The sequence below is a fragment of the Crocuta crocuta genome, unplaced genomic scaffold, assembly GCF_008692635.1.
Source record: "Crocuta crocuta isolate KB4526 unplaced genomic scaffold, BGI_CrCroc_1.0 scaffold156, whole genome shotgun sequence".
NCBI lineage: Eukaryota > Metazoa > Chordata > Mammalia > Carnivora > Hyaenidae > Crocuta > Crocuta crocuta.
In genome coordinates, this window is record NW_027531308.1 from 2,051,483 (window position 1) to 2,071,147 (window position 19,665).

At 45.9% G+C, this 19,665-nt stretch overlaps 1 protein-coding gene across 2 annotated transcripts in view; it reads right to left on the bottom strand.

Moving 5' to 3' along the window:
• The window catches only part of SCG5 (secretogranin V), a 56,015-nt gene that overhangs the window by 36,124 nt on the left and 226 nt on the right, over positions 1-19,665 (bottom strand). For both annotated transcript variants that reach the window (XM_077771640.1, XM_077771639.1), the window contains exon 2: positions 17,822-18,054. In XM_077771640.1, the coding sequence (XP_077627766.1) occupies positions 17,822-18,047 (226 nt within the window). In that variant the 5' untranslated portion in view covers positions 18,048-18,054. The remainder of the gene's footprint in view (positions 1-17,821; positions 18,055-19,665) is intronic.

Sequence of the window (19,665 nt, forward strand, 5' to 3'; positions counted from 1 at the left end):
AGAACTAACACTCTCATTCAATGTTTTGCTTCCTTTTGTTAGGCATTATATAAAAAGAGTTCTTCCAACCTTTTAGTATCTCCCAATTACCCATTCCTCTTTATTTTTAAACAATTTTTTAATGTTTATTTATTTTTGAGAGACAGAGCATAAGCAGGGGAGGGACAGAGAGAGACAGGCACATGGAATCCGAAGCAGGCTCCAGGCTCTGAGCTGTCACCATAGAGCCCGATGCGGGGCTCAAACTCAAAGACCACAGGATCATGACCTGAGCCAAAGTCGGTAGCTTAACTGACTGAGCCACCCAGGCGCCCCTCCCAATAACCCATTTCAAACATAGTGTGCTCTCCCTGGATTCAAGAGTTTCAATATTCAAGTTGATAGGATGGAAAAAAATGAATTCTTGGGTCTACAATAGTGATTACCAAAAACCCATAGAGGCAAACGTTCTAAGTGACTGCAGGCTAACGTAGGTGAAAAGCAGATCTCTGGTTCCAACACTGCCCAACTGGGTCTGTCCTATGATTGAAAGGCTGAGCCTACGGACCACCAAAGGGCACATGCATAGGTGTCCTGTGTGCATCTCTCATTATCAACAGAAGCTACACGTGAATGATTGGGGCTCATCCATCCACTTGAGTTTCTTGTGCTTTTCCCTTGCACTGAATGATCCAGCTCTATTTTTTTTTAATGTTTTATTTATTTCTAGGAAAGAGAGAGAGACAGCGTGAGCAGGGGAGGGTCAGAGAGAGAGGGAGTGACAGACTCTGAAACAGGCTCCAGGCTCTGAGCTGGCAGTCAGCACAGAGCCCGACGCGGGGCTCTAACCCACGAACCACGAGATCATGACCTAAGCGAAAGTCGGACGCTTAACCGACTAAGCCACCCAGGCACCCCGATCCAGCTCTATTTTTAAGTCTGCTCATAGACATGAAAAATAAGTCTAAGGAGAGCAGAACTGTAGACCCGAGACACCCTTCCTCCTACTTCTACATCAGAGCAGTGTTGGCACTGCCTAGTGGAGCCGTCGGACATCCCGCCATTGCCTCTCACTCCTTTGCCTAAACTGGAGCAAGGCTCCAATTCACACGCACTCCTCAAGGCTGTCATGGAGGGGGAGAAAGGTCATCTCCACTGGAGCACCAGTGAACAGAATGAAGCATCATGGCCATGGACCTGGTGTGTTGGGAGCAAGCTGACCGCTCCCTGCCTGCAGGCACATCTTGCTAGTCTACAGACCAGACCCCTAGGCACCAAAACTCTGCCTGTAAAAAAAGCCAGAGGCACTTACCAGGCTCCAGTGTGCTGTATACAGATCTAGTTAAGTGAAAGCCAACTGCCAAAAATTCTCTTCACTGACCACACATGCAAAAAAAAAAAAAATCCTTGTGCAATGAGTATAATGCATCACTTGCTGTCAGAATAACAGCTCTTCCCCTTCCCTTCGGAAACATTTTCAGACAATGACACCTGCGTTATTGCCATATTTTTGCACACTCCAATGAGCAAGGACTATTCAGATTCTGCACAAACTCAACAGCGGTCCCTCCCATCATCCACTGAAGGACTAGGAAAAAAAAAAAAAAGAGGCCAAAGAAGAAATAAACTAAGAGACAGGAGAGGAGACCCGCTGGTCCAATTCAGAAGACAGGCATCTTTGATAGTTTACAGCAGAGAATTTTCTTCCCATCAGACCCATCCATTCCTGCTGCTTGCAAGGAAAATGTTAGTCACTTGCATCTTGTCCAAGCTGTGTGGGGCTTGCTGACATGGCCTGCTGAGCTGTTGTACCAGAAAGTGGCATCGAGAAGGCCCCTGGGGCCTCTGCAGGGCAGGCCATCGCCTGGACTGAACGTCCCCTAAGCCACAATCTCTGTCTTGTGCAAAGAAAAACTCTGACAGGCTACTGGAGGAAGCGGCCAGTGGAGCCATGAGCCTGCCATGACTGGGACGGGTCTATCAGCATGGCCACTTCAGGCTCTGGGTATCACTCTGCCTTGGTCAGGCCAAATGCCAGTGGCCACTTCTCTTCCCGCTGGCTGCTGAGCCACCACCCGCTGGGGACCGTGTATACTCTAAGTGCTGGGCATGGTCCATGTCTGAGCCACTGGGACCTTGTAATCAAATGGGCCTGAGTGAAAAACCACACGGAAAAGGTGAAGCTGCTACAGCAAAGGTCCATTTTACAGGTTGCTCAGCATGCACGGAGCACTGCAGAAAGCACGTTCCCTTTATTATCTTTCTAACATCTGTAAATTCTGAGTGACTGATACCTGTCTCCACCCCAAAGATACCTGTCTCCACCCCAAAATCCCAAGGGTGTTGGTGTCAAACGTGCATGTATTTATCCAACAGAAAAGGAAATATCCAATCCACACTCACACCCGATACCACTACCAGCACTGCCAGCATTTAGGGCATCTCCAGATTTGGGGCGGCCTTTTTATCTGCAAAGAGGGAAGGCTTACAGGACCCTCTGCAGGCAAGGTGATAGGTTATGAGAGGCAGGAGCTTCCTTGGGGGAGTTCAGGGCTCTGAACATTACAGACCACGCTCAATAATTACTTACTGAATAAACAAAACTGGAAATGTGTTAGATGGCATTTTGACAGAATGCATGGTTCTGGGGACGTATGAATCACTGCCTCCTACACAGGCCAGCATGTGGACAGCCTGCTCTCAAGCCACAGAGATTTCCAGCTCACCTACACAACTTCCTTGCACTGGCATCTCCAACATCTATGTGAGCATGCTTCACTCTTGGCTTAGCAGCTGACTGAATAGTCTTCTTGACTTTAAAGGTGCTTCTACAACCCATTTCATGGAAAAAGACAATATTTAAACAGTCATAAGGATGAGAAATGGAACAGAGCGCAGCCGAGTATGAAGCAGTTGTGCTTTCCCAGCATCTATCACCATAGTCACGTGGCCTTGACTCCTAAGGTCAACACTGCATGGGGCAGAGCCCTTCCCAAGACCAGAGGGAAGCCCATTCCTCCAAAGATGAACATCTTTTGGTGGCAGTTTTCCCAGGCCAAGCTTAGGAGAAGGACATGAGGAACGGAGAACATAGGATATGACCATAGACATGACCCACGTCCCAGTCGCGAAGCCATGTACTCCTGGAGACACGTGTGGCAGGATGACGGAAGCCACTACCGTGAGAATGATGCCTTGCATCTGCATAACCCTTTGCATTGTCCCAAACGCTCTTCTGTGTATCATTTAACTTGACCATCGTATCAACCCTGTAAGATGGACTGGATCGCCTATGTCCATGTTCAGACTGGGAAAATCGACTTCACGGTTTAAAGGAAACTGCTCAGCGCTGCACAGCTGGTCCAAGCCGGGCCCCTGCCCAGGTTTCCTGCCTCGGTGCCCTTCCTACTCTGCTGCACACGACCACCCTCCCCGCGATCCATACCATGTGCCCTTCCACTGCTGCAACCACGTGATCAAAAATGCACGCTGAGTTTTAACTGCGGTGCCAGACTGGGGTCTGCTAAACGCTTCCAGCCTGCTTCAATAGCTTTCCTTATGAGGCGTGGTGTCCAAGGTATTTGCACCAATTTGTTCCGAGAGGGCAGTTTGTCAGAAAATTTGCTTCCTTGAAGCCTCACGTCCCTGAAACACCATCTGCCTAAATCCGCATGTGGTTTACCACGACTCCCGGCATCATTATAGCTTCTCAGCTAAATATCACAGGATTATACAAGTCTACGGGGATAAAGACAGCTGGTTGGGCATATACTCTCAAACCTAACACAGCTGGCCTTGCCAACCGACTTGTAAAGCTCAGGCTGTGTGATGATTGTGGGCAACTTGAAACTTCTTTTCACTGCTATAAAGGTTATATCAAATGAGACAGAGTACAGGAAAGTATTTTTGCAAACCATAAAATACTAGCTCCTGCTACTCCATTTCCCACATGTGCTTGATCCACTTTGTCAATTATCTCTGGAACACTGTTCTCTGTGGCTTCCCTGGTGACTCAGCGTGCTTCTTGCTGTGTCACCCTTTTCCAGACAGCGTGTCTTGGGTGATGTGAAACGAGGTCTTAGCCTGCACCTGTCCTGGGTTTCAGAGAGAACAGCACGTGTGGGGACACACTTGCCAGAAGCTGATTTGGACGAGGCCCTGAGAGACCTCCTGAGAACAGCTCAGACCGAAGGGAAGAGGAGTCTGGCCTGCAGATGCCAGGGCCGGAATAAATCATGCCTTTGTGGTCAATGGGAAGGGAGGCATGCTTAGCCCCCATGCTGTCTAATGCTTACATCTCTCTCTTGGCCCAAGATCTCATGTGACTCCTATGAAAATCACAGAGCAGGGGGGTGTGGGGAGGGACGCTAGGAACCATGAGGAACAAATTGGAAAGCTGTTTCCCTGAAAACTCTAGGATTTAGGGGCCCGAGGTACACTGAGGGACCTCCCCCTGCCCTCCCCACCCAACGCATTCCAACACAACTCCTGAGGCTGCTCAGTGGCTGGAGGTTGAAGGACACGGTGGTGCCCAGCTGAACGAGACAAGGAGAAGAAAATGGGGGGAATGGGTAACTGCCCCACAGCAGCAGACCGACTGGCTATGTTCAGGATCATGCATATAGTGTGCTCTGGGCTCTCAGGAAATATTTAAGGCATTTTGTGGGCAGCTGGGGTCCTGAATGAGTAGGTAGGAGAAAAGCCAGTGAAGTTAGGATTATTAGGGTGGCCCCAGATGTGCTTATAGGTTGTATTACAGGCTGGATGATCTTGACTGAAATAACACCAGTTTCCCTTGCTGGAGTCTCGGAGGTCAATGTCATTTCAAGGGAGCAAACACAGCAAGATGATCTTAACAGATATTCCGTGGGTGTCTAGGCCCTGTCTGGACACTGCAGATACACAAAGCAGACAGCTTGCAGGTACTGCAGATCTGACCATCTAGGGAGGAAGGCAAGCAGCACCTCTTCGTAAATGTGGATTCACAGGGAGTCCATAAGCAGCCGATTCAAAGAAAAGATCAACAGGGAACTGAGGAGCAAGGGTCATCTTTACAGATAAACTACTTTCACAATTTCATCTAAGATCAACCCTGTCCACATCGATACCTTTAATCAACTAGCCTGAGAAGTTGCACACCGTGCTGGACAGAGCAGGACGGAACACAAGGGTCAAACTCCAGCTGTGAGCCCACATGCGAGTACTAGCAGCATCCTCAGAAAGTCACTTCTGTGAGCTTCTCTTTCCATGTCTGTAAAATGTGGCAAGGAATACGTGCCCTCCTTGCCCATCTCAAGGAAGTGATTGTAAACACAAGACTACCCATGAAGGTAATTTGAGATCCTCAATCTAATAGAGGTATCCAAAAGCTAAGATGGTTATGTGGATTGTAATCATTTTCCTTAGAAAACAGCAGCTTGATGGCAACAGTGTTACTCTGCTCTGGTGTGATGGCTAATTTAGCCCATCCACTTAGCTAGGCTATGGGGCCCAGTGCCTGGCCAAACAGCAAGACAGACATTAGACGGATGTTGCTATGAAGATTTATTTTCTAGATATGATTAACATTGAAATAGTAGACTTTGAATAAAGCAGAATATCTTCCATAATGTGCAGGAGCCTCATCCAGTCAGTCAAAGCCCTTAAGAGAAAAGACTGAGGTCCTCTGAAAAGGAGAAAATTCTGCCTTCAGATGCCTTCAGACGCCAGGTCACAACATCAACTTTTCTCTGGGTCTCCAGGCTTTCCAGCCCCCACAACGGCATAAGCCAATTCCTTAAAATAAATCTCTCTCTCTCTCTCTCTCTCTCCACACACACACACACACACACACACACACACACACAAACTTATGTAGATATCTATCATTTATACTTTATTTATAAATAAACACATATATGCATACATAGGCCATTTGTTCTGATTCTCTGGAAAACCCTAATACTCTGACTTCTATGGAATTCCATGAAAATATGTGGAGGCTCAGACTCATGCAAGTTCCAACCTCTGTGGAAGTGAGCACTTCACAGCAATTGTCCTGAAGACCCTGGCACAGCAATTAGTGGTCAGTACACAGTAAACAGAATCTCCATAAATGTGCTGGTTTTCCACGACCCCCCTCTGCCATTATGAGACAGTCACATTTTACTTAAGGGATAAACGGAAGATACTAATGTGATTCAAAATGCACATAATTCAACAACAATCCTCACCAAGGATGATGACTATTTCTGCTTATCAGCTAAAATGCAACAAGCACTGTTTGCAATTACCAAGCCTACTGCTTTGAAATTGTGACCCTCAACAAACTGTTACTTTGTGGGGGAATACACATAGCTTCTCACTGGGTGTATGCAGTGAGATCGTACTAATTCTTTGTATTGTGCTGTTGCAAAGTCATATAAAATGCACACACAGCATTCCCCAATAGCCCATTAAGATTATTTCTAGTTTTCATCTTGGTTAATGCCTCACTGAAAACATATATGTTACTATATTAATCCAAAAATAAAGTAGACAAAGATGACGCTCTTTTTTATCTCGAATTGTATATTACAAGTTAGATAGGGGCTTTATAACATAAATACAAAAATACTGTAATAGAATTAGTAAATAACTAGTAGTTAGATTCTGTATTCATGCAAGATAACAGGAAATATGTCTTGGACTTTGCCCTAGGTCCTGGCAGAGCGCTCCTGAAATCCCTGTAAATTCCTAAGTGATCAGAGTACTAGGAATTCTAGTGTTTGGTCTTTGACTCTGGTTTCTGACACAGGGCTCTGGAAACCCTTGTAATTTCCTGGGTGACAGGAGTATATTTTATTCTAATAAAGTGACTCTGAGTAGGCAATGGGGTGGCTCCCAGATGAGGACTGGTCACCAGAAAGATGAAGCCATGATTAGAAGCTTAGGATTTTCCGCCGTGTCCCCTCGTCTCTTGAGAGGGGTGACAGCTGAAAATAGACTTAATGATTGATGATGCCTATGGAGTGAAGCCTCCATAAAATCCCAAAAGTATAGGGTTCGGGGAACTTCCAGGCTGGTGCACATATCCACACTGGGAGGGGGTGCACCCCAACTCCATGGAGACAGAAGATCCTTCACTAAGGACCCTCCAGGACTTTGCCCTATGTATTTCTTCATCAGGCTGTTATCTATCTCCTCTATCATATCATTTAACAAACCAGTAAAATATAAGTAAGCGTTTCCCTGAGTTCTGTGAGCCACTCTAGCAAATTAATCTAACATGAGGAGGGGTGGCAGGAACCTCAGAATTATAGCCAGTGAGTCAGAAGCACAGGTGACTATCTGGACTTGCAGCTGACATCTGGAGTGGGGGAGTCTCGTGGGACTGAGCTCATAAGCTGGGAGGAGCTGCCACTCTCTCCAGGGAAGTAGTGTCAGAACTGAGTTAAATTATAGGACACCCAGCTAGTGTCACAGAATTGCCTGGTGTGGGACATCCCCCACACATCCGGGGTCAGAAGTGTTTGGTGTGTGGTGATCCTGTGACAGCAGAGGGGAAACACAGTAGGAAAATTGAGTTTTTCTTTCTTTCTTTCTTTTTGTAAGTTTATCTATTTTGAGAGAGGGAGAATACATGCAAGCATGACAGCAGGAGAGGGGCAGAGATGGGGAGGAGAGATTCCCAAACAGGCTCCACATGGTCAGCATAGAGCCCGACATGGGGCTTGAACTCACAAACCATGAGACCATGACCTGAGCTGAAATCAAGAGTCGGACACTTAACTGACGGAGCCGCCCAGGCGCCCCAAAATGAGTTTTTCAAATTCATAAAACGTTAAGGTTATCCGATATTTTAAAATACGAGAAAACATACAGGCAAGGTATGAGATATAGAAGGTGGCAAAGAATAGAGATTTGGGAGGCTGACCACACTTCCTTTCTGTGCTCTTATTTTAATTCTGAGCAGGTGGCTCGAATTAGCAGAGTCTGCAACAAATACTGAGGCCCAAACCTCCAAACTTCACTGCACCCCGACGCCCCTCTGCCTCTTCCCTTTCTTCCCATGAAGGAAGGACCAGACTCAGGTCCGCATCCACTCCCGCATCCTCAGGAACTTCTACCACTCAGTTACCTGCTGTTCATCCCACACCTTCAACGCTCCCTGTCCATTGGCTCTGGCCAATCAGCACTTCAACAAGTTCAGATCTCTCCCATCCCAAAACAAGAACCTTCTTCAGCTCCAAGGCACCCAACCCCCCTGCCTTCGGTAGGGCTTACTCAGTCTTTTCTCCCTTACCGGGCCTCCTGGGAAGAGGGTTTTACACGGTGTCTTCCCTGTGTCCTGCCCAAGGCCCCCGGTAACTCCAGTGTTGCCCCACCGAGTGAACACTTTATACCCGAGGCCCTCATTTCATGTGACTTCTCTGCAGATTTTTACCACGGCCATCACTGCCAGCTCTCGAAACACTCTTCCTTTATTTTCTGTCACGTCAGCATTCCGGTGCTTTGGGGCCAATCTTTCTCTGCTTTCCTTGCAGACTCTTCTACCTGGCCCCCATGGACTGAGTCTTACAGGCCTTTCTTAGGTGTTCTGCAATCCCCCTTGACACTCACCCAGGGTCCCCTCACCCGTTGCCACAGCATCAGACATCACTACAGCACGGAGGACTCTGCAATCTCTCCCCTCACCCTGGTATCTCTCCTGTGTCATATGCGTCTAAGTGCCTCCTGGACACCTGCACCTGGACGCCACAGGACAACTTAACCACCACAGAAAAATCAGCCATTATTTTCATATCCCTGTCCTGCCTCCACCTCCCCCCGAATAAACTCCAAACCTCCCCCTATTCCTTTTGAATTTCTCATTATCTGTGCAATTGACCAAGACGGCAAACTGGAAATCATCCAGGGACTTTTTTAAGGATGTGAGTTGAGGGTGGGCTGAATTGAACCCCAAAGGGCATGGACCACTCTGGAGGCCTTCTCGAAGCTCCAACCCATTTGCCCTCACTGGCTCCCCCAGGATGGGGCCGGCCTAGAAAGATTTTAGTCAGGATATATAGGTCAAGAGTTAGCCCCATCCTTTCCTCCCACTGCAGAGAGGCTGGCCAGAAATAAGTGAGGCCCCCTGATGTTCAATGTTGAAGCTGCTCTCCCATCCAACCTTCAAATGGGAAGCAACTGCTGCCTCCCTGTGGCAAAGTGGAGGTAGTGCAGTTCTTTACAGAGTCCAAAGGCTGGCTAATAAGGCCCCTTCAAATAGGCTTTACCTTGTAAAGGACTCTTTCTCCTCTTGATAGTTATTATAAAAACAATCTTGGTTCTCTTTATTTTGAAACGGAAAAATTGAGATCCACAAATCAGTGGTGTAAACAAGAATGTTGGTTATTTTTGTGTTTGGCAATATAGCTTTAAAATTATTTGAGGAGCGCCTGGGTGGCTCAGTTGAGTGTCTCTCTATTTTGGCTCATGGTTCATGGGATCAAGCCCTGCAACAGGCTCTGTGCTAACAGTGCAGAGCCTGCTTGGGATTCTCTCTCTCCCTCTCTCTCTGGAGACCCCACCACGCACCCGCATGCATGCTAGCTCTCTCAAAGCAAATAAATAAACTTTATAATTATTTGAAACCATCAAATGCCAATGTTTATGCATTTCTATCCAGTGGTTTGTTATCTGGTGTTATCACAAAGCTAGGTATTTGGTGGCCTAGAATTGTGGGGAAAATAAACATGAGGCACTGAGGAGACCCACTTTTACCAGAAGCTATTAATATTCTGAAAACGAAAGCACATTTTCTGGCTGAATTCATCCAAGGCCAACATTCCTGTCAGCTGGTAGAGCCGTTCCTGACTTCTAAGAGTCTCTACCCCATGGCAAATGGCTGTCTGAATTACCTTTCTGGCTGGCTCGTGGCTTCTCTTGTTTCTGGGGACAATATAACAATAGTAGCCATTCAGGTATGTCACAGGTATCAGTAAACGACTTTGGGCTTGGGGGAAGATGGCCAGTGCTGAAATACAAGGCTGTGTTTCTAACCAGAAGAGAAATCAAAAAGAATACCAGGGGAAAGCCATTAAAGACTGGAAAGGTGTTGCTAATAATCCAAATGAGAGGAGGCAGGTCTGCAATGCAGTTCCTAACAGCACCCACTTACTGCATGCGAGCAAGCGGGCTCAAAGCCTTACCTCACAGATGAGAAAACGAAGACTCAGGAAAGTTGCCAAGGGCACATACATCTTGTGAACAGTGTGGCCAAGACTGAGCCCTGGTTCTCCTGGCCATCAAAGTGAACGTTCTGTTCTCTATAAAACAAGTTAGTCCCTGTCTATCTTTACTTTGTGTTTTCATTTTGCTCTGGGCTAAGAATGTACACTTTGAAAGATGCTCCTTACCAAGCCACGTTTAAGATGCCTATGGAGAAATAAAAAATAACCCCCAACACTCTCAGATGTTCTTGGCAAATGCTTCCTCCCCAGTAACCACTTAACAACTAGCAATTAACCAAGAGGCTGGTTACCAAGTTTCAGGATTCCTGATACACTGTGAGTCTAGCTCGCCCCCTGCTGGTTCAGTTCTGGAACTGCAAAAGGTTCTTCCAGCTTCTCAACAGGGAAGAATAGAAATGACACCCACCTTGTATTTGACCTTGCTCAACAGTCACAGTCCAAGTAACGCAGACTTTTTGCTGAGCACATGTCACCAAGCTCTGGGCAAAAACTTCTAGGCAGGCTTTTAAAAAAAACTTTTTTTAATGTTTTATTTATTTCTGAGAGAAAGAGGGAGACAGCGTGAGCAGGGGAGGGTCAGAGAGAGAGGGAGACACAGACTGAAACAGGCTTCAGGCTCTGAGCTAACTGTCAGCACAGAGCCCGACGTGGGGCTCAAACCCACGAAGTGTGAGAATATGACCTGAGCCAAAGTCAGATGCTTAACCGACTGAGCCACCTAGGCGCCCCGAGGTAGGTTTTTTTAAAAACACAGAATAGAAATGAAAAAATCTTCCTTGAACTGAAGGGAGAAAAGTCTCAGTAGATCCAGATGTCAAAATAGTATTTACTTACCTGTTGCCACTACATATATTTATTTCCCCTGATATTATATATTCATTCTTCAAATATTTACTCCGTGCCTACTATGTGTCCAGGTATAAAGTAGTAAATAAAACAGCCTCATGGAGCTTACATTCCAGTGGGAGACAGACAATAAACAAGGAAACAAACATTAATTATAAGTTACAAAAGATGCTACGGAGGTTAAAAAAACAAAAGGACACTGACGGAGAATGGGACCTACACAGTCAGGGCAGCCCTCCCTGAGTAGGTGACTTTGAAACTGATATGGAGGGGCACCTGGGTGGCTCAGTCGGTTGAGCGTCTGACTTCGGCTCAGGTCATGATCTCACAGTTCGTGGGTTCGAGCCCCGCGATGGGCTCTGTGCTGACAGCTAGCTCAGAGCCTGGAGCCTGCTTCAAATTCTGTATCCCCCTCTCTCTCTGACCCTCCCCTGCTCACGCGCGCTCTCTCTCTCTCTCTCTCTCAGAAATAAATAAAACATTAAAAAAAAAAAGAAACTGATATGGAAAAGGAAGGTTCACCAGGCAGAGTAGGAAGAACAAGGGGTGTGAAGCTGGAGGTGGGAACGCACTGGTGTGACCAACGGATTGAACGAAGGTGGGGTGAGTGCAGGTGGCAGAGCAAGGTTAGGGAGGGCGGTGTGCAGGAGGTGTGGGTCCTTACAGGGCAGGGCTAGAAGTGTTATTCCATTTTTATTTTTATTTTTATTTTGAGAGAGAGAGAGAGAAAACAAGCAGGGGAGGGGCAGAGAGAGAGAGGGAGAGAATCCCCACAGGTACCACACTCAGTGTGGAGCCCAATGCAGAGCTCAAACCCACGAGCAATGAGATCATGATCTGAACCAAGATCAAGAGTTAGATGCTTAACTGACTGAGCCAACTAGGTGCCCGCAGAAGTGTTAGTTTTAATCAAGGTACAATGGGAACCCACTGATTAGATTCTAACCATGGAGAGTGACACTGATGGGATTCAAAAATTATTTTTAAAGTTTAAGTCTGCTTTTCCTACAAGGAACAATTTGAAAGAAACAAAAGGTAGAAGGAATGCAATGACTAACAGACAATTTCATAAATCCATGCCAGATATGATGGTATCTTGAAGCAGGCTGTTTGGAGTAGAGCCAGAGAAAAGAGAAGACAGACAAATTACAGGTGTATTTTAGAAACAGAAATGTAATAAATTGCTTATAATTTGGGTATGACAGGTAATGGAGAATACTGAGGATTACTCTGGGATTTCAGCCTGCATGTATGGTTTTGGTGGCACTATTTATTTAGACAGAAAAGACTGACATAAACAGGGTGAGGAAGCTGGTGGTAGAGAAGTCAGGGCTGACATGTGGTAAGTTAGCAATCCACATAAGTCTATAGATAAACAAGAAACAAGTTTGGGCTAAAAAATGCAAATGTTGGCATCACCTGCAAAGAAAGAGCACTTGGAGTCAAGAGAACAAATGCAGTCATCTAGACAGAGGATTGAGAAGAATAAAGGAAGTGGGCCCAGCACTGAGCCCCAGAGACCTTAACAAGTAAAGGCGGCATTAGAGCAGCAGGAGACAAGGAGACTGCCAAGGAGCCCGGGAAGAAAATGGTTAATGGGAAAAGGCAAAGGGGGAACGCCAAAAGTGTGCCATCTTAGCACAAAAACCAAGGAAGAAAAAGGTTAAGGTCAAGTGTGCCGAATGCTGCATAGGTTGAATAAGACGAAGGCAGAACGTAGGTGAATTTGGCAAGATGCCTTGACGAGAACCGTCCAAGGCATCTCAAAATGAACACATGCAAAACTGAACTTGAACTCTTCCCCTGGAGAGGCTCGGTTTGCTCCTCTTGGAGAAAACGGTTCCTTTCCGGTTCCTCAGGCCAAAATCTTGGTGTCACTCCAGACTTCTCTTTCTTTCAGTTCCTGACTCCAACCCAGCAGCACATCCTGTTGGCTCTGACTTCAAGCTATAGCCCAATCTGACCATGCCTCACCATCTCCCTACCCAACATGCTTGTACATCTCTGCCCCGGGTGATCACAGCAGCCTCCCAACCAGTCTCCCCTAGTCCAGTCCTTCCTCCCTACAGGAACATTTTCAGGACAGCAGCCAGGGTGATCCTTTTCAAGGATACAGAGGAAAAGCCAGAGACCGCGTGAGGAGATGTGTCCCCTCGTCACCCAGCCTCACTCCTGCCATCCTCCTGAGTCTTGGGCTCCGGCCACACCCACACAAGCCTCCTTGTTTCCATCTAGCTTGCGCATGTGCAGCTCTCTCCCTGGGACGTCTTCCTCCACATACCACACAGCTCACTCTCCAGCTCTCAGAGTGTGCTTATCTTCCCAGGGAGGACTCCCCTTCCCCTATTTTAAGTTGTTCTTCCTCCATTCCCCTCCTCTGCTTTATAGTTTTATAGCACTTAGAGCCATTCACTTCTTACATATTTTACTTATTTCTTTATTCAGGGACTATATCTACCCTGTCCTACCAATCTTTGAGGTTCCTGTTTCTTTCCCCGGTACCTAAAATAGTGCCTGGCCTTCAAGAAATGCTTGTTGACCCGGCATATAAGTGGCAGGAACAGTGACTACCATGGACAAGAAGAAATCGGGAAGTGGGGAAGTGCAATCAGTATGTGGTGAACAGTTGCTGGGAAGGGCAGCAAAAAAAAAAAAAAAAAAAAAAAAAAAAAAAAAAAAAAGGAAAGGGGGNAATTTTTTTTATGGAACATTTGACCACAGTGACCCAATGGTAATTCATACTGATCCTATATCCTGTATCCTATACTAAAAGGCTAGTTTATAACCCTACTGTTTGATGGCTAATATATATCTTCAATAATGAAATTAATATGAGGATCATATGGTTAATCAGAGCAGACAAAATAAGAGAACATTGTCTTCAACGTGCCATTTATTAGGCAATAAACATCTCTTCTTGCAAGGGGCCGAACGTCTAATAATTGTCGTCTAAAGTAAAGATGATGGTTCATTTAGAAGTGATTTCATAGTAGACGTGCTAACACTTTTTCTGAACTGGAATATTACCTGCTTGCAGGCAAGTAAATTCAAATCCTACCTCCAAGCTAAACAGAAGCTTAGAAAAGTAATTTGCTCTAATAATATGATAATGTCATATCACTGCTAAAAGATTGAGCTGGCAATGAAATTCAGGTATCTTTTCAAATAGCCTACATTAAACATGTTTTAAAATTCATACCAGCATACATATATTACATCTATCCTTTCTATAAAAAAAAAAAACAAAAAACTTTTCTAACTTAGTCCCTCATAATAAAATCCTACAATAAATGCTGGAAGGGATATACAAGATACGACACAGATCTGTCAGAAGCCTGGGAATTAGCATGAGTAAATGAGCAGAGATGATTCAAATAAACAGAGGAGTTGAAACAATCCTATACTTACATAAACAAGTATTAGACCACCCAACAAATTAAGTGGTAAGGTTTAGGGCTGGGAAAAGGCCAGGCTTCTTATTTTGTTTCTTTTTTTCCCCCCAAAGTCTTTGGACAAAATATTTTCTATTAGCTCTCATCCAAACTATAATAAGCAGAACCCTAAAACGACTCCCAAGATTGCCACCCTGCACAATCCTCTGCTTTGAGTGTGGGTGAGACCTGTGGATATAATGGGATATCACTCCCTTGTTAAATGACAAAGGGGATGGGATGGCCACTCCCATAATTACATTATAATTAGGACACTAAAGGCATATTCTCCCTCTGGCTTTGAGGAAGCAAGCTTCCATATTGTGCTAGGGCCACATGGCTTACAACCTAGGGTGGCCTCTAGGTGCTGAGAGGGACCCTGGCTGACAGCCAGCAAGAAAGGACCTCAGTCCTACGGCAGCAAGAAACTGAAGTCTGCTGACAACCTTAATCAGTCTGAAAGAGGACCCCACGCTCCAGCTGACACACACCTTGATGAGATGGAGCAGAGGGGCCCAGCAAACCCATGCAAGACTTCCACCCAAAAGAAATGACAAGATCATGTATGGGCATTATGGCAAGGTGTTAAATTTGAGGTAATTTGTTATAGAGTAATAGAAAACTCAAACGCAAGCCAATATTCCATCCCTTACACAGACACTGTTAGAGGTGACCTAACATGGCCATGACTTCACGTCACCCCAGGGGTAATACTGGAAACAGAATGTTTCATTCTGAATTGTCCTAATCCAGGCTCTCTCAAACCTCCATGCCTTTGCACTCAGTGTTCCCTGAAGAACTCCTTAAAGACTTCAAAACCCAAATCAAACACGTCTCTTCAGAGAAGAATTTTCTTTTTTTTCTTTTTTTAGTGTTTTTAATTTATTTTTTAGAGAGAGAGAGAGAGAGAGAGAGAAACGGGGGAAGGGACAGAGAGAGAGGGAGACAGAGTCGGAAGCAGGCACCAGGCTCCAAGCTGTCAGTACAGAACCTGACGCGGGGCTTGAACCCACCAACTGCGAGATGATAACATGAGCTGAAGGAGGCTGACTGAGCCACTGACTGAGCCACCCAGTGCCCCAGAAGCATTCTCTTACAGCCACCCCTCTCTACTCCCAAGCAGAATGAATCATCCCTATTCTCTGCTTCCGGGACAGCAGCTTGTCTATACAGCTACCAAAAAACCTGCCACGGTACACTGTAGTAACCTCTCTCCCTCTCCCAGCCCGAGCCTGAGCATCTTTTAGGGCACAGCTGTCCCCGGCCCTGCACACTGGCTGCCTTGGAGTGGGTGCTAGATAACTGCATACTTAGTGAAGAGGATGAGGCTCCTGATAAACGCAAGCTTTTGGTGCCCAGGGAGCTGCTGTTTCCCTTCCACATGGATGACGAGGCCTCAGGTATTAATGGAAACTTGGAGAGCTTTCTCCATGACAACATTTCGGTGACTAATCAAGCACTTCCTGCGCTGAAAGGGCAGACATTTACTGTCTCGAGAAAGCTGGCCTGAAACGGATAGATGAGCTAAGAGCAAGGGGGCAGGTGCTGGGGAGGGTTTAGACTCTTCCCCAAAGGAGTGGCGCAAAGCCCTGATCTGCTCTGATTCAAGCCCTATACTAAGTTTGCATGCTTGCTGATTCAAATTATCAGTTAATCCATTCCTGAAATCAAATGCCAACCTAAACAGACAACAATCCCACAGTTAGTTTTACTCAGTGACTGACAATCATGGGTAACAAGACAGAAATGAGAAGCATTTCTTTCTTTTTCCTTTTCTTTCTTTTCTTTTTTTTGAGAGAGAGACAGAGTGTGAATGGGAGAGGGGAAGAGAGAGAGGGAGACACAAAATCTGAAGCCAGCTCCAGGCTCTGTGTCTGACGCAGGGCTCAAACTCGCAAACCGTGAGATCATGCTTTGAGCCGAAGTCAGACGCTCAACCGACTGAGTCACCCAGGCGCCCAAGACTCATTTCTCCATCAACCATGAAGTCAACCATATCCATGGCACTTACAGTCTTCATGGGCAGATAGTATTTTTAGGAAATCACAGACTGAGTCAAAATTTTGCATTATCAATCGACAGGGAATAGCATTTACTGGTTGTGTATTCTGACAAAATTCAAAAAGAGTTCACGTCTTTCCTTAGGACCCACGCACATGGGCAAATATTTGAAGTACTCCCTTGTGGTTAAATTAGCCATGCTACTGCTTTATGACTCCACCTCACTGGAGAAAGAGAACATTCAGAATCAGGATACAAAGCAAGGCATGGAAATAAGGCACCTGCTTATCACCAACTCCTAAGAGTCAGATTCAGATTCTCTCCATAAGTAAATCATTAAACAACAAAGTACTGCTTTTTAATAAAAGTATTACAGTATTGCCAGAAACTGAGAAAAAAAATTCTAGGGGGAAACAGTCTTGCCCTACTAAAACAATTTAATTAACATTTGTCATAATTCACAATATTTCAGGACACCTGCGTGACTCAATCAGTTAAGCATCCGACTCTTGATCTCCACTTCAGTCATGATCTCACAGTTTGTGACATCGAATCCCAAGACAGGCTCAGTACTGACAGCATTTTTTTTTCTCTCTCTTTCTAAAAATAAATAAACTTAAAAATTTTTTTTCTAAAAAATGCTTGACATAAACTCAACGTCAGCACCTCTTTCAGCTCCCTTTGGGTTTATATGATATCACTCCTAAGAATCAAGTCAGATCTTATACATCCTGCATTTTAAGGATCTTTAACAAATACTGGTTGCCAATGACTCAAAGAAGCAGCCAGCTGGGGACAGAATTTCCTGAAGATCAGCACGGGAGAAGATATGGGATCTGGATTCTAATCTTTCTTTAGGGATAATGCTAGATGCTCCTTTATTCACACAAATGTTAAAGTACCAGACTTTGTGCGAGGTGCTACAGTAGTGAATTAGATAGATAAGGTCCCGATTCTCTTGAAACTTATACATCTTATGTGGATGTATGTGTGTATATATTGTGTATAATAAGAAGAAATAGAAAAGAGGGGCACTTGGGTAGTGCAGTTGGTTAAATGTCCAACTCTTGATCTCGGTTCAGGTCACAATCTCACAGTTTGTGAGTTCGAGCCGGGCATTGGGCTCTGCACTGAGGGTGTGGAGCCTGCTTAGAATTCTGTCTCTCCTTCTCTCTGCCCCTCCCCTGCTTGTGTTCGTTCGTTCGTTCTTTCTTTCTTTCTTTCTTTCTCTCTCAAAATAAATTTAAAAAAATGTTTGTTAAATAAAAAAGAAGAAATGGAAAACTGAGGGAGGAAGTAAAGGTTCTTCAGCAGGTATTAATTATTTTAAATGCTCCTGGAAACTTCAAATCGGCAGAATAGAGTAAATACCTTCGATGCTCTGTGGGCCCACAAGATTCATGGCCTGGTGAGCTGGATACTCCACCCGCGGTCTGGCAATGCCCAGCTGCTCCATAACACCATGGAGTAGCCTCTGGATATCGGTTTCTGAGACCCGGTCAGGGGTCCTCGGGCTATAAGCAGATGTGGGAGTCCATCCAAATGCCAGCCAAAACACTAGTCCAGATAGCATGGTAGAAACCATCCCGGAGACCATTGTGAACCTGCCAAAAAAAAAAAAAAGACCAACATGTATCAAATGGCCACCATGGGCATCTGTGATGATCAATCACGCAAGTAAGTGATTTCAAGAACCACCCAATAGGGGCTGCAATGAAAAATACTTAGGAGGTTGCTTTTGCCTTAAGTGCCCAGTCTAGGCAGAGCATCTGCTCTGAAACAGCACTGAAGAAACAAGACAGCCCAAGATAGCCTGTTCCCTCTGCACGGGCCTCCTTGGGGAGACCAGACAGGAATGGCGGTTCTGACTCTTATTTTTACTCTTCTTACAGCTCCCTGAAAGCACTTCATTACCCCTAACCCCAACACTCTCTCCTCTCTTAGTAAAACCAACCAACCAACCAACAAGAAGAGCTTGCTTCAATTTTGAGACAGGGAGAAAGAGAGTGACTCTTGAGTCTACCCAGTCTGGGGTGGGGAGGCTCTGAGGAAGGAGTTACAAAGATACAAATGGTAAAGAACCACAGAAAGGTTAGGAGTGGCGGGAGGGAAGAGCTCAGTTCAGCAAACATCCAGTCCATTGGAGACCTGAGCAGGAGGAGCATATACCCAGCTCAGGCCTGCCCTGCAGTCTGCGAGGGGAGAAGAGGCCTGCTTGCTTGGCCACATATTAGCTGAGTGATCCTGGCCAAATGTGTCAGCTTCCTCTGCAAGACGGGCATGAGGAAAGCGTCTGTCTTATAGGATTGTTGGGAGCATCAGAAAAATGCCAGGCCCAGAGCCCCCCATACTGTGAATATAACGTTGGCAATATTGCCTCATGGCTCTAGAGGCTAGAACTTGAAGACGTGGTGGTGATGAGAAGGCAGAACAGGTGAAGGGTAAGGAGAAAACTGGTCTGGGGACTCAACCTGTGCTAATGTTGACTTCTTTAAAAAAACATTTTTTTTAATGTTTATTTATTTTAGAGAGAGACAGAGTGGGAGCAGGGGAGGGGCAGAGAGAAAGAGAGGGAGACAGAATCCCAAGCAGGCTCCAGGCTCTGAGCTGTCAGCACAGAGCCCGATGCAGGGATAGAGCCCGACTCAGGGATAGAGCCCGACGCAGGGATCGAACCCGCGAATGGTGAGACCATGACCTGAGCCAAAGTCAGGTGTTTAACCAACTTAGCCACCCAGGCGCCGCTAAATATTGACGTCTATGGAACCAGAAGCCTGCAAAACCAAGGGGCAAATATTCCTGCTGCTTCCCTCTGCAGCTGCTGCTGAACCTGTTTAAGGCCAAGGCTTCAAGGAATGGCTGTGCAGACCCTCCTTCTGACCATTCTTCTATGGGGAGATTAGGGGGATTCATTTTCTTCCTTGAAACTGCAATATTCATAACCCCCATTTTCTTTCTCTGTAAACGAAAGGCTTTTTTCCAGCCACCCCTAGATATAAAGCCTTGCTTCCCAAAGAGCTGAGACAGCAAAGCCTGCAATTCTGACGTAAAAGGCTGAAGGCAGACACCAACCTCTCCAGCCATCTCCATCTTCCTCGGGCCTGTGTAAATGCAGGATGTCTTTGTTTCAATGAACCCCCGGGCCGACCCGTTCCGATTCAATGAGCTACCCAATTTCCTCCCTCGGTACTCTCTCCCTCCAGTTTATAACCGAA